Consider the following 13,829-nt stretch of genomic DNA (forward strand, 5'->3'; position numbering starts at 1 on the left):
AATACTCACCCAAGTGCCCCAAAACAGAAACTAAGGATATCCCAAATTCTTCCCACTTCCCCTTCCTATTGATTAAACATCTGTGTTCTCAACTCTGTCCCCTAATTTCCAACCTTAATTCCACAGTCATAGTTTCAGCCACTATCTTCTCTTTGCCTATTCTTTCCATTCTTCCTTACCCAAGAAATTAGGGGAGCCCAGTATAACTCCTGTTTCTCCTTTAAGACTGACACCTCTTTGAGAAGCCTCTCTTGACTAGATGTGATGGCCCTGCTGTTGGCTTCCATAGAACTTCAATCATTGCACTTACTACACTGAATTGTATTAAAACTTCTAAAGTTCCTTTGGGTAAGAACAGTGTCTTATATTCGCTATTGTCTATCTAGCACCTAGCACATAGTAGATACTCAAATTTGTGTTGAATGAATGACCACTTAAACCAGATTTCATTTTGTCTGGGATTACATATTACTAGTTTAAGAATCTTTCATCTTTTGTATTAGCCATTGATTCTTTTGGTGATAGTTGATTTGCATAACTTTGTAAATACACATAGTTCATGTTGTGTGTCACATCATTGGGCTAAGTTCTATTAGAGCACTGGTTTTCAAACTATTCATTGAGTCACCTGGAAGGCTTATTAAAACAGAGAGGTCACCATCAGAGTTTCTGACTCAGTGGGTCTTGAGTGATGCCTAGGAATTTTCATTTCTAACAGGTTCCCAGGTGATACTGATGCTACTAGTCCAGGGACCACATTTTGAGAACCATTGAATAAGGGCCCTACTGTCAATCCCGGCTGTATATGAAAATCACCTGGAGAGATTTTAAACTTTGCTGATGTTTGGGCTGTACCTCAGAGCAACTGTGATTTAACATGAGGTGCAGGGCCCGGGCACAGGTATTTTTTATTTTACTTTTGAAATGATTTCAGACTGACTGACAAAAACATTTCAAAAATAATACAAAAAATGCCCATATACCCTTTGCCCAGCTTCTCCAAATGTTAACATCTCATGTAACCATATACAATTATCAAAACCAGGAAATTTGCTGATAAAATGTTATTATCAAAACTATAAACTTGACTCAAATTTCACCAGTTGGCCCACTAATGTCCTTTTTCTGTCCCAGGATCCCACATTGCATTTAATTGTCATGTGTCTTAGTCTCCAATCTGTGACACTTCTTCGTTCTTTGTCTTTCACGACCTTGATGCTTCTGAAGATTACTGGTCAGTTATTTTCTAGAGTGTCCCTCAATTTGGGCAAGTCTACTGTTTCCGAGTGATTAAATTTATTGTCCATTTTTGTCAAGAATACTACAGAACTGATGTTGTGCCCCTTTCAGTGCCCCCATATCATTCCAGGAAGCACATGATGTTGGTGTCTTATTACTGATGATTCAAACTTTGCCCACTTGGTTAAGGTGGTGTCTGCCAGGTTTTTCCCTTTAAAGTTACTATTTTTCCCTTTGTAATTATTAAATATCTTATAGAGAGATACTTGGAGACTACACAAATGTCCTGGTTCTCATCATACTTCTACCCACTACTTTTAGCAGTCATTGATGCTTCTTGCTTGCAGTAATTATTGCTGAAGTATTTACCAAATGGTGATTTTCTGTTTCCATCATTCTTTGTACATTTATTGATTAAACTTCTAATGTAAGGAAGAACTATTCCTTCTCCTCCATTTATTTATTCAATTATTTATTTATTATACTATAGGATCCTAGATGTTTCTTTCATTCTATAATATCATTCTCATCGTTTATCCCTTGCTCATATCATCCTAGATTTGGTCATTGGGAACTTGTTCAAGTTGATTTCTGTGTTCTTTCAACTTTCTTACTTTCTGGTAACACAAGGTGTTCTAGGTCTGGGATTAGCCAACTTTTTCTGTAAGGGGCCACATAGTAAATATGTTAGGCTTTGAAGGCCGTAAGTCTTCATTTTCATACTCTTATTTTTTGTTTTCGTTGGTTTGTTTTACAACCTTTTACAACCATGATAAACACTTTTAGCTATGGCGGGTAGGCTGGAGTTTGCTGGTCCCTAGGCTAAAATCTAGGTTAACCTTGTACTTTCCCTGTCCTAGCCCTAGAATCAGCCACTTCTTCAGGAGGCCTTTTACTGGAGAATGGTATTTCAAAACCAGAATCTGAGCAACAGGCATGTTTATTGCTACTGGGGTGTCATTGCTATTGGCCCTTTTAGTGAACAAGACTAGAAAATATATATATTTACTCTCACAAATATACACATACATATACATTATTTCTCTATCTGTCATTTCATCTATTTATCTGAAAAACAATGACCCTACTAATACGTCTGATTCCAATCCAACACCACAGGGTTCATTCTGGCCTCTCCCTTTATTTATTTGTAACTCCTTTCTCCGACAGTGAAAGGAGAAAGACTCTTTTTATCCACAGTATTTTTACTTATTTGTTCAATTATAGAATATACATAAAATAGTTTCAGCGTTGCTAACACATACCCCTGTGTAAAACAATGTCAGTAACTAGTGTACAGTTCTTTTTGTTTTTAGCCTTACAGGTTAGAGTCAAAATACTGTTTTCCAATGTTATTTAAGTTTAGTTGTTTTCTTCCCTGTGCTCTTCACATGGTTATGTATTTCATTTATAATACAATTAAGTTCATTTATTACTGTTTGTATTCAATTTTGGGCATCCTTCCAACTTCCTGGTTGATTTTTTAAATCTATCTATCTATATTTATGTGTATGAAGAAGCATTGGTAATTTTTTTAAGTTCCCAGGTTTGGACACTTAAAAAATGTATAGCCAGATTTAACAGCTTGTTATATTTAAGGTAAGGAAGAAGTAGAAGACATAATTTTTGCTCTTAAGGAGGCTATAATCTGGGTAGAAATAAACCCATGTATGTGAATCAAAAAAGGGGCAATTATAAATCAATATAATAATGCCATATATGCTTTATGTAAGATATAGCATAAATCATATAATTATTAAAGGTACAGAGAATGAGTATGATAATCAGAGTATGATGAAATAAGAAAGACTTCTTGGAACTAAATGATGAATTTTGTCTTAAAAGAAGAGAGGGGCAAAATCATCCTAAAATTGCTATTTCTTTTTTAGATGAAAATCTACAGCTGGTAAACCATGAAGCAAATTCTGTGTCAGTGGATGTTGTTCCTCATGTTGACAACCCAACTTTTGAAGAAGATGAAACTCCTGATCAAGAGACTGCTGTTCGAGAAATTAAATCTTAAAGTCTGTGTCAATAGAAAACTTGAACCGTTAGTAATAACAGAACTGCCAATCAGGGCCTAGTTTCTATTAATAAACTGGATAAATTTAATAAAATAAGAGTGATACTGAAAGTGCAGAGATGACTAATATTATGCTATAGTTAAATGGCTTAAAATATTTAACCTGTTAACTTTTTTCCACAAACTCATTATAATGTTTTTCATAGGCAAGTTTCCTCTCAATAGTGATAGCAACATTTTTAGACATTCAAAACTGTCTTTAAGAAGTCATGTTTTTCATTTATAAGAATTTTCTTATAAAAACATGTTGCTTTTAAAATGTGGAGTAGCTGTAATCACTTTATTTTATGATAGTATCTTAATGAAAAATACTACTACTTTAGCTTGGGCTATATGTGTCAGGGTTTTTCTCCAGGTGCTTATATTGATCTGGAATTGTAATGTAAAAAGCAGTGCAAACTTAGGCTAGTTCTTCTTGAAATGTCTATTTAAGCTACTTTAAGTTAACAGAACAAGATTAAAGCAAAATATTCATTTTAACTTTTTCTTGTTTTTAAAATTAGGCTGAATGTACTTCATGTGAGTGTCAACCATAGTTTATCAGAGATTATGAACTGAATTGATTGGTATATTAGTGACATCAGCTTGACACAAGATTAGACAAAAAGGTTCCTTATAAAAATACTGTGTAACTATTTCTCAAACTTGTGGGATTTTTCAAAAGCACAGTATATGAATCATCATACTGTTTGAAAATGGTAATGACAGAGTAAGTAACACTAATATTGGTCTTTGTGCATGAATTAGTCTACAGAAAAAAATGTTCTGTAAAATTAGTCTGTTGAAAATGTTTTCCAAACAATGTTACTTTGCAAATTGAGTTTATGTTTGACCTAAATGGGCTAAAATTACATTAGATAAACTAAAATTCTGTCCATGTAACTATAAATTTTGTGAATGCATTTTCCTGGTGTTTGAAAAAGAAGCAGGGGAGAATTCCAGGTGCCTTAATACAAAGTTTGAAGCTTCATCCACCAAAGTTAAATAGAGCTATTTAAAAATGCACTTTATTTGTACTCTGTGTGGCTTATCTTTTGTTTTAGAATTCTGTTCAAATTCTAGCAGAATTTAGGCAAAAATAAAACAGACATGTATTTTTGTTTGCTGAATGGATGAAACCATTGCATTCTTTTACGCTGATTTGAAATGCTGTAAATATGTCCCGATTTGTATTGATTCTCTTTAAATATAAAATGTAAATAAAATATTCCAATAAACGTTTGTGTCTGGTGTTAGTTTAACTGTCTGTATTAGGATGTTTCTTGTGTCACTATAAAGGAATACCTGAGACTGGGTAATATATAAAGAAAACAGGATTAACTGGCTCATGGTTTTGTAAGCTGTATAGTAAGCATGGGGCCAACATCTGCTCCACTTCTGGTAAGGGCCTCAGGAAGTTTACAATCATGATGTGAAGGTTAAGTGGAAGGAAACACACGACATGGCAAGAGCAGGAGGAAGACAGAGAGAAGCAAGATGTCCCAGACTCTTAAACAAGCAGATCTTGCATGAGCTGAGTGAGAACTCACTTATCACCAAGGGGATGATACTAAATCATTCATGAGAGATCCACCCCCATGATCCAATCGCCCCCACTAGGCCTCACCCCCAACACTGAGAATCACATTTCAACATGAGATTTGGAAGGGACAAATATCCAAACCTTATCACTGTCCATACACTAACTTTTCTCATATAATATGTCTGGATTTGGGAGGTAAGAAAATGGTTGGATGTAAATGGTCAATTATCTATTTGATCAATAAACACTAAAACTTTAGTATGATATATTTACATATTACATAGAGAGGAATGGATACCATTGTAGTATCATTCAACTTACCAGGAGTTATTGTTAAATGTCAGCAAGGTAAAAAGAGGTTGACCAGTAATAATATAACATTAAAATAGACCTTGATGCCAGTCCATCTTCATGCTATCAATGACATAGGAGCTTTTATTACCTTAAAGTGTTTCTTCAGCCTTCTCTTTGGCAGTGTGATTGTCAGTATGCTGTTAATGAATTAAGTGCATCTTTCTTTTGTCAAGCATGTTAAGAATACACAGATGCCTGGAACGCCTCAGCACTATGATTATTAAACCAGGTACATGTGTCTTATGTGACGATATGCCGGGGACGGGTGGATGTGTGATGCCTATATTCTTGCCATATAATCTTAGAGAGTTAACCTTTTTTCAAGTTTTGTGGGACTTCTTTTGGGGCATTTTTAAGTGTTTTTTAAATTTTTAAATGTTGTACTGAAGTATAATCTACCCGTTGTAAATATATCATTGGAATATGTTTAGCAAATGTGTAGATATGTACAACTATTACCACAATCCAGTTTTAGAACATTCCATCACCCCAAAACATCCCCTCATGCCCATTTACAGTCAGTTCCCCCTCCCATTCCCAGCCCCACACTACCACCAATCTGCTTTCTGTCTCTATAGATTTGTCTATTGTGGACATTTCATATAAATGGAATCATACATTATATGGCCTTTTGTGACTGGCTTCTTCCCCTTAGCATAATGTTTTCAAGGTTCCTCCATGTTGTAGCATATATCAGTATTTCATTTTCCTTGCTGAGCAATATTCTATTGTATGGATATACCACTTGTGGCTATCCATTCAACAATTAATGAACCCTTGGACTATTCTTTTTGGCCATTATGGATGGATAATGCTGCTATGCACATTCACATACAAGTATTTGTGTAGATATATGTTTTAGATTCTCTTGGTTATAAACCAAGGTGAGAAATTCCATAACACTTGTGAATTTTCTTCCTGTTATTATCGTTTGACATTCTGTAGCTTGAGCATCAGACTTGATGCTACACTCTCACATCGTAGTAAAAATATAAGCTGGTGTTTTTTAACAGTGGCAGTAACATTCGTATGTCTATGGAGTCTCCAACTTAAGAAGGGTTTTCACAGTTTATTTGTAAGTTTAATGGAACCCAGGTTGTGTTATCTTATAAATAAGAATATACATGGTTCCCAAGTCAATCAGTAAAAATATATTTAGAGATACAATTGGAATGCTAGGAAGATTCCTTCCCCCACCTACATCTAGTTTCTGTTCACTTATGAAACATTTAAGTTCTAAAATGTCTGGAAAAATGTTATCACCTTAGGCTGTAACAAATTTTGAGTTATTTACCTTGTTCATTGCTTTCGTTTGTAGTTAATTTTTTATATTTTTAAACATTGAACAATATAAAATTTAAATAAATATACTACACGAGACTTAAAAGAAATTCATTATTATGATGGACACTTTGACCTCCAGAGATAAATGTTCATTATCCTCTACCATCAGAGCTAATGTGAAATGTCTGAGAAACACTATCCACTAGTTCTCAACCTTTTTCTACATCAACAGTCTCATTAATGTGGTACATTAATAGGCATACCTAGACTGATAGTTAAGAGAGTAGTATAGATAAATAGGATTTAGCATGGAAGGTTAGTGGCAATTTCCCCTTCTACTTGTAATACCAACTGATATCCCACATCTAAACCACAGCCTTAGAAAACTAAATGGTCCTGTGCTGTTATAAACATTATTTTTGGAGGGGGTAACAGGGTCTCACTCTGTCACCCAGGCTGGAGTGCAGTGGTGCAATCTCGGCTCACTGCAACCTGTGCCTCCCAGGCTCAAGCAATCCTTCCACCTCAGCCTAGCAAGTAGCTGGGACTACAAGCACGCATCACCATGCCAGGCTAATTTTTGTACTTTTTGTAGAGACAGGCATGTTCTCTTGGCATGTTCCTCAAACTGGTCTCAAACTCCTGAGCTCAAGCAATCCACCCGCTTTTCAACCTCCCAAAATGCGGGGATTACAGTCGCGAGCCACCGCACCCGGCCCCTGTCATAAACCTTTTTAAAAAGGGGGAAGGGATTGCATTGGGAGTTATACCTGATGTAAATGACGAGTTGATGGGTGCAGCACAGCAACATGGCACAAGTATACATATGTAACAAACCTGCACGTTATGCACATGTACCCTAGAACTTAAAGTATAATAATAAAAAAAAATTTTTTTAAAAAGCAATTCAGTGATCTAAAATTCATTAATAGCCTATTTTTTAAGAAGATATCTATGTGGGTCTTAATAGAAACATGAGTACCCCCAATTTGTTGTAGAGTTTGATTTTCAAATACCTAATTTGCTTTAAATCAGTGCACCTAAAACGTTAATATGCCTACAAGTTACTTGGGGATCTTGTTTAAATGCACATTCCAGTTCAGCAGGTGTAGAAGGAAGTATGAGATTCGGAATTTCTAGCAAGCTCCAGGGTGATGCAAATGTTGCTGGTCTGGGGTCCACACTTTCAGTAGCAAAGCTTTAAATGGCTCTCCTGTAGCAGTAGTCCACCTGTTTTGAATCTTACTGCTTCTAAACTAGCTGCAGACTGCAAAAAAGTATAAGGTAAGCTAGTGATATTCCTTTCAAAAAAGCCAGTAAAATCCTGAGTGACAGCTCCAGTCTTTCCATAGCTCAGGGTTTGGAATTGCTATTTGGGGTTTCCAAATACCTTTTCTTATAGGTGTTTGAGGCTCTTAGAAGGCTGAGTCAGCTGAAAAACTGATCTTCAGAAAAATGAGGTATTATTTATCTCTACATGGTGTATTATTGGGTCTGTTAATATGTGGCTTGGATAAGTCAGAAAACAAGAATGGAAGCAGACAGATGAGTTGGGAAGCTATATTATCATATGGCAGGAAAGTGTTGTGAGGCTAATCTAAAGCCATAGAAAAAGAAGTAGAGGAATGTGTGTTTGTGTGTGCGCGTGTGAAAGAGAGAGAGAGACAGAGAGAGAGAGACTGACGGACCAATGGACTGACCGACCAAGTTCTTACCTTCAGTGTTTTGGTAATCAGTGGCCTTTGAACTAGGAAACCTAGTAGGAGAAACATCAACCAGGGGGAATATTGGAAAAATAAGTTTGGCTTTGAACATATTGTATTTGAAGTAACTATGGACCATATGCATAAGCAATATAGTGTCATGGTTTGTAATCAGACAAATCTAGGTTCAAATTCCAGCTTTGCCGTTTATTTAGCTATATGATCTTAAGCAAATTACTTCTCTGAGCCTCCTTTCCTTCATTCGTAAAGTAAGCATGTAAAAATGTGTAAGCTTATTAATGAAAATTAAATGACATAATACATATACAGAACCAGTACAGCACCAGTACAGTACCAGCAATGCAGTGTGCAATCCCAGTCCTCCTTCCCCAAACAATTTATATTGACATTGAATAGAGTGGCACGCTCTGTTTTTTAAGGTGCTTCTAGGAAAATACTTTTATTTGCAAGGGTGTGAAATAAGTTATGATCAAGCCAAAAATTTAGATCACATAAGCAATTTAATTAGAAAAAAATGTTTACATAATCGGTGAAATGTTTACTTACAAAAGTTGGAGCTCTCTAAATGCCCTGCTGTAAGCCAAAAGTGGGCCTGATCCTGTAACAGGGAGCATGTGGGAATACCTGGATGAAGTTGCAGAGTAAACAGGTAGAAAAACCATCCAGTTCTGGATAGCCTTTGACACACTATAACCTTTAAGGTTATTGGAAAAGAATGTGGTTTGATGGGGAAGGAAGTAAAAAGAGGAAGGAAAAGTAAAAAGAATGGAAGACATCTCTCAACGTTTGTTACATTTACTGATCTTTCTCCAGGAAGAGAAGAAGAAATTACCTCCCTTAGTACACATTCAAATTGCGAAGACTTTTCCCAAAGATACATTACAGTCTGGACTCCGAAAGGATTATCTCTTTCCAAACTGTCCAGATAGCTGCCTTGGGACTACTTACTGCCATTTAGTAGAAGAGAATCCCAGATTGCCCCTTTTCTCATTCACAAGAAAAATCCCTGCTTGGAGCACACGCCTGTCTCACTCGAGATGGCTCACATCTTGGAAGGTTACCCCAGAGACGCTCCTCCAGGGCAGAGTTCCTTGGCTTGGCATCTGCGTGTGCCCCACCCCATTTTTTTTTTTTTTTTTTTTTTTTTTTTTTTTTTTTTTTTAATCCACATGGCTTTGAGGCTGTGTTCTCAAAACAGCTTGCCAAGAGCCCCTTGCTTATACATTGCCTCCCAACTCCTTCCTCCCTCTAAACTTGTTTTCACTTTTAGTGCACTCTTTAATTCCGGTGGACTTAGTTATTGCAATAAATAAAAACATCTCTCAAATATTTCCTCACAGCGATATCATGCAAATTACTGACCTCATTCATCTTAGTGTTCAAACCGCTGCGCGTCATTGCCAAGATACAAAGAGGTAAAGGTTGCTCCCAAAGGGATTTTTTTTCTTAAGAGTTTAAGAAAGAAAAAAAAAATGCTCGTAAATTGTATAGGTTCCAAAATAGGAAGTTGGACAAGAGATTTTCTGTGGTTCATTACAGTAGTTTAATAAGCAGATAGGGGCGACAGTGAAGGAAAAGAGGGGTGCACGGAGTGAAGAAAATGCGTGGCTTCTGGAAATGTTATGTTCTTCCTATACAACCAAAAAGAGCTTAATCTAGGCATGAATTTTGGATTTAGAGAAGGAATTGTATCACTGACTGTGTGACCTTGGATAAGTTCCCTCACCCGACAGTGCTTTCCTTTATTAATGTGCAAAGCGGGGACGAATGTCTACTTCGCAAGACTGCTGTGAGGATTACGTGAGATCGCCTGAGTTTATTGTGAGAACTCATTAAGTGTTAGTTGTTGCTACTGCTGCTTCCTGGAATGAGCCGATATTCCAAAATTCCAGAAACTTTGTTTTCTACAGTTTAATGCCTTCGGCTGTAAAACGATAAAAAGAAGCAACACCTTTACACCTGGAACTCACTTATTTGAACCAAAAAAACGCTTTAAACTTCAGATAGGTAAAACACACTTAACTGGTGGCTGGGACCCGCTTTGAAACACCCCCACCCATTCTCACCCCAGTGTATTGTGGGAAGCGTAGTCCCATGTTCCAGTTGCGTGAGCACAGAAAAGCGCGTAGGAAACTACAACTCCCAAGAGGTAAAGAAGCGGGACTATTTCCCAGTCTGGCGGTAGCGCTGTGGGAGGGAATTGGCAATCTCTATGCCTACGTGGGAGAGAAGGGAGGGTTGGGGGAAGTGTGGAAAACCTGAACCTGAGCTGCTGTCGCCTGAGGAAGATTTGGTAGGAGGAGAAGCAGAGAGGAAGAGACGGGTTGAGGGTGAGGCGAGGAGGGCATCTAGGTCACTGCTCCCGGGGGGCACAAAGTTCGCGATGTGGCTGAAGCCTGAGGAAGTGCTTCTGAAAAATGCGCTGAAGCTGTGGCTGATGGAAAGGTCCAACGACTACTTCGTGCTGCAGCGGCGTCGGGGCTACGGGGAGGAAGGCGGAGGGGGGCTCACAGGTAAGCTGTGGCCACCCTACCTGCCTCTGGGCTGTCTTCGCTGTTACTTAAAAGGTGGCGAGGACAACAGTTACTCGTACCGGTTTCCCTATCCTAAATCGTGGGCGGAGGGACTGGGGTTCTTTTCCCGACACCACCTTTCCGCCACCACCTCCAAGTCCTGAGAATGTCTCACTGGACGACGAGTTGCTCTTTGGTTGGGACAGGTGAAGGGAGGAGCGCTGTTCTTTCTGAGGCCAAGGAAGAAACGGGCACCTACCTTGTCGCTTCCCATGGGGGGAGGGGGACTGATGACGAGTGTTAGACCTAGACAGGTCGCATTTAGGCTGGTGACAGGGGCCAGTTCGCAGTTGTGAACTTAACTTTTCTCACAGAGCCCATACTGATCATCAGCACCCTGGGGAGTTTAAGTGTATGGGGGATGGGATGGAGTGGGGACGCGGGGATGGTTCGGAGAAAGGGAGGCGCCCCATCACATCCTGAGAAATAGACATCAAAAGAAAGATTAGGGAGGAGGGAGAACTGGAGTCAGGGGAGGTGGAGGGGTAGGCTCAGAATTGCTGACCTCTCCCAATTTAGCATCTTTTACTTTGTCTCCAAGTTTTAAATCTTTGGGATTCCCTCTCAAAGTCTGTTAACAATGTCGTAATAAATTAATCTCTTGAGTGTCTGGTGCTGCCCCTTCATTCAAAGCTGTGATTGTAAGCCAGACGGTAAGAGTTTAACTCTTCCTGTCTAACCCACCCTGACCCCAATTCTTAAAAACTGTTTTTTTGGCCAAATATTTAAAGTTTCCAAAGAATGTTATTTTGAGACCACTCATCTTGGGTAGGGACATTTAAAGTTTTGGACGTTGGGAAAACAAGAGCTCTTTTTCTAATCAATCTCTAATTTGGTATTGTGACCTTGAAGTGGTGGACCAGGCAGCGTGATGAAATGGAAAGAGGGAAGAGTCCTTTCCTTCCAAGAGTCCCCAAAAGATGGGACTGCATTTTAGTCCCATCCTACTCTCTTACTTGTTGGATGACATTCCTCAAATTCTTTCATTTACTCAACCTTAAGCACCTACTGTGTGCCACAAGGTTCACAAGATTCAGTTCCTTGGCTTTGCAGTGCTTATAATCTGGATAAGAAGGGTGGGATGGGCTAAGGGAAAAAGAAGACCAACTAGTAAACTAGGCAAGTTATAATTCATGGAGGAGATGACCTTGCTTTTTCTCTCTTGGAAAATGGTGCCTATCTCACAAAGTTGAGAGGATCAAACGAAAAATAATGGCAACAAATCAATGTATGTCGTTAAGATGGTGATAAACGTATGCTGTTATTTCGTTTTCAAGCCACTCCCAGGGTGCAAAGAATTCTGAGGTTCTACAGGACATTTTTTAAAATTTTGCTAGACCTATTAATCTTACCCAACTTCTAAAAAGGCCCTCTTGAAGATATGGCAACAAAAATTGCCCTGTTAAATGTGACATTTTGTCATTTTCTAATTTTTAAAAATTACAAGTGCTATTTTACAGAAGAGTCTTTCCATTTAGTAGATGCAGATATTTTTCAGATCAAAATTTTAGAATCGATGTTCATAATTACCCAGTGACATAAATTATTCTCTTGAGTCCATTGAGAATAGTTTAGGAAATATTTAAAATATATTTCAGCCTGGGCATGGTGGTTTAGGCCTGTAATTCCAGCACTTTGGGAGGGTGAGGCAGGTGGATCGCTTGAGACCAGGAGTTCAAGACCAGCCTGGACAACATGACAAAACCCATCTCTACAAAAAAGACTAAAATTAGCCGGCCATGTGGCCCCAGCTACTGAAGAGACGGAAGTGAGAGGATGGCTTGAGCCTGGGAGATCAAGGCTACAGGGCCACTGCACTCCAGCCTGGACAACAGAGGGAGACTCTTCTCAAAAAAAAAAAAAATAGATTTTATATCCTGTGTTACAGCCTCAGGAATAGTCTTATAATTTATTTTTGTTCCTCATAATAAAACTGTGCTCCTTTAAGTAGGTAAATCAAATTCTTGAAAATGTAATCACTGTAATGTAGTATTACATGGTTTTTAAACTTGTTGCAAGTTTCCTTTAAACAATCACTCCTTGTTTTCTGTGTTTGATTTTTTCATTTGACATGCTTTTTTTTTTTTTTTTTTTTTTTTTTTTTTTTTTTGAGGCAGGGTCTCTCACTCTGTTGCCCAGGCTGGAGGGTAGTGATAGAGACGTGATTATAGCTCACAGCAGCGTGGAACTCCTAGGCTCAAGTGATCTTCCCACCTCAGCCTCTGGGGTAGCTAGGACTTCAGGTACAAGCCACTAAACCTGGGTAATTTAATTTTTTTTTTTTTAAGAGACAGGCTGTGTTGCCCAGGCACGGTCTTGAGCTCCTGGCCTTAGGATCCTCCCACCTTGGTCTCCCAAATGACTGGGATTGGGATTACAGGAATGAGCCACCTCACCCAGCTTGACATGGTTTCTTCTTAAAGCGTGGACCAACTGCACTAGTTTACCTCTATCCTGCCCACTCCATTTACTAGTTCCCATAGTCTAGAATAAGAGGAATTTGTCTGAAGAAATAAACTAAGATTTCTACCACATATATATGTTGTGACTAGTGATATCCCCATTCATTTAGTGGTCAGTTTATATCTCTTCATGATTATTTTACCTGTGGTATTGACAAGGTGCTTGAAATTACCACATGAGAGCTACCACTGTAATTCCATGTAAATTAAACAAAATGGATCAGAAAGGAACAAAGAGGTGCTTTTAAGGTTCATTTGGTTCTTTTTTGTCCAGAGCAAAAGTGTGTGCTGATTTTCCTGACTGCTCAATTACAGTATTCTTACTTAAAATCATGAAGCCAAAAGCTTTGTTGTGCTTTACCACAAATCCACATTTGGATTAGCTCTCACAGGAGCTTAACTGTGTGCCAGCATAAGTTTGCCTCTGTGCATTTTGTTTGCTAAAATCCAGTGTTACGTGCTATCCCTTTAAAAGATTAGTTTGCATTTTGTTTAATGAAGAAATGATAATGATCATCTAGAAATGTTAATGGTTATACTTTAAGATTTCATTTCTTTGCCATATGATAGTTGGCGGTAATCACCAGC

General features: G+C 38.2%; 2 protein-coding genes across 3 annotated transcripts in view; both read left to right on the forward strand.

Annotated features, from left to right (window-relative positions):
- Positions 1 to 4,539, forward strand: part of RNF128 (ring finger protein 128) — a 66,583-nt gene extending 62,044 nt beyond the window's left edge. Inside the window, exon 7 of the mRNA XM_050775974.1 lies at positions 3,129 to 4,539. Within this exon, the coding sequence (XP_050631931.1) occupies positions 3,129 to 3,262 (134 nt within the window). The 3' untranslated portion in view covers positions 3,263 to 4,539. The remainder of the gene's footprint in view (positions 1 to 3,128) is intronic.
- A 5,891-nt stretch (positions 4,540 to 10,430) lies between these two features.
- The window catches only part of TBC1D8B (TBC1 domain family member 8B), a 68,068-nt gene continuing 64,669 nt past the window's right edge, over positions 10,431 to 13,829 (forward strand). Inside the window, exon 1 of one of the 2 annotated variants that reach the window (XM_050776079.1) lies at positions 10,431 to 10,719. In XM_050776079.1, the coding sequence (XP_050632036.1) occupies positions 10,590 to 10,719 (130 nt within the window). In that variant the 5' untranslated portion in view covers positions 10,431 to 10,589. The remainder of the gene's footprint in view (positions 10,720 to 13,829) is intronic. The other variant, XM_050776080.1, reaches the window with a different exon arrangement.

This window comes from Macaca thibetana, chromosome X (assembly GCF_024542745.1).
Source record: "Macaca thibetana thibetana isolate TM-01 chromosome X, ASM2454274v1, whole genome shotgun sequence".
Lineage (NCBI taxonomy): Eukaryota > Metazoa > Chordata > Mammalia > Primates > Cercopithecidae > Macaca > Macaca thibetana.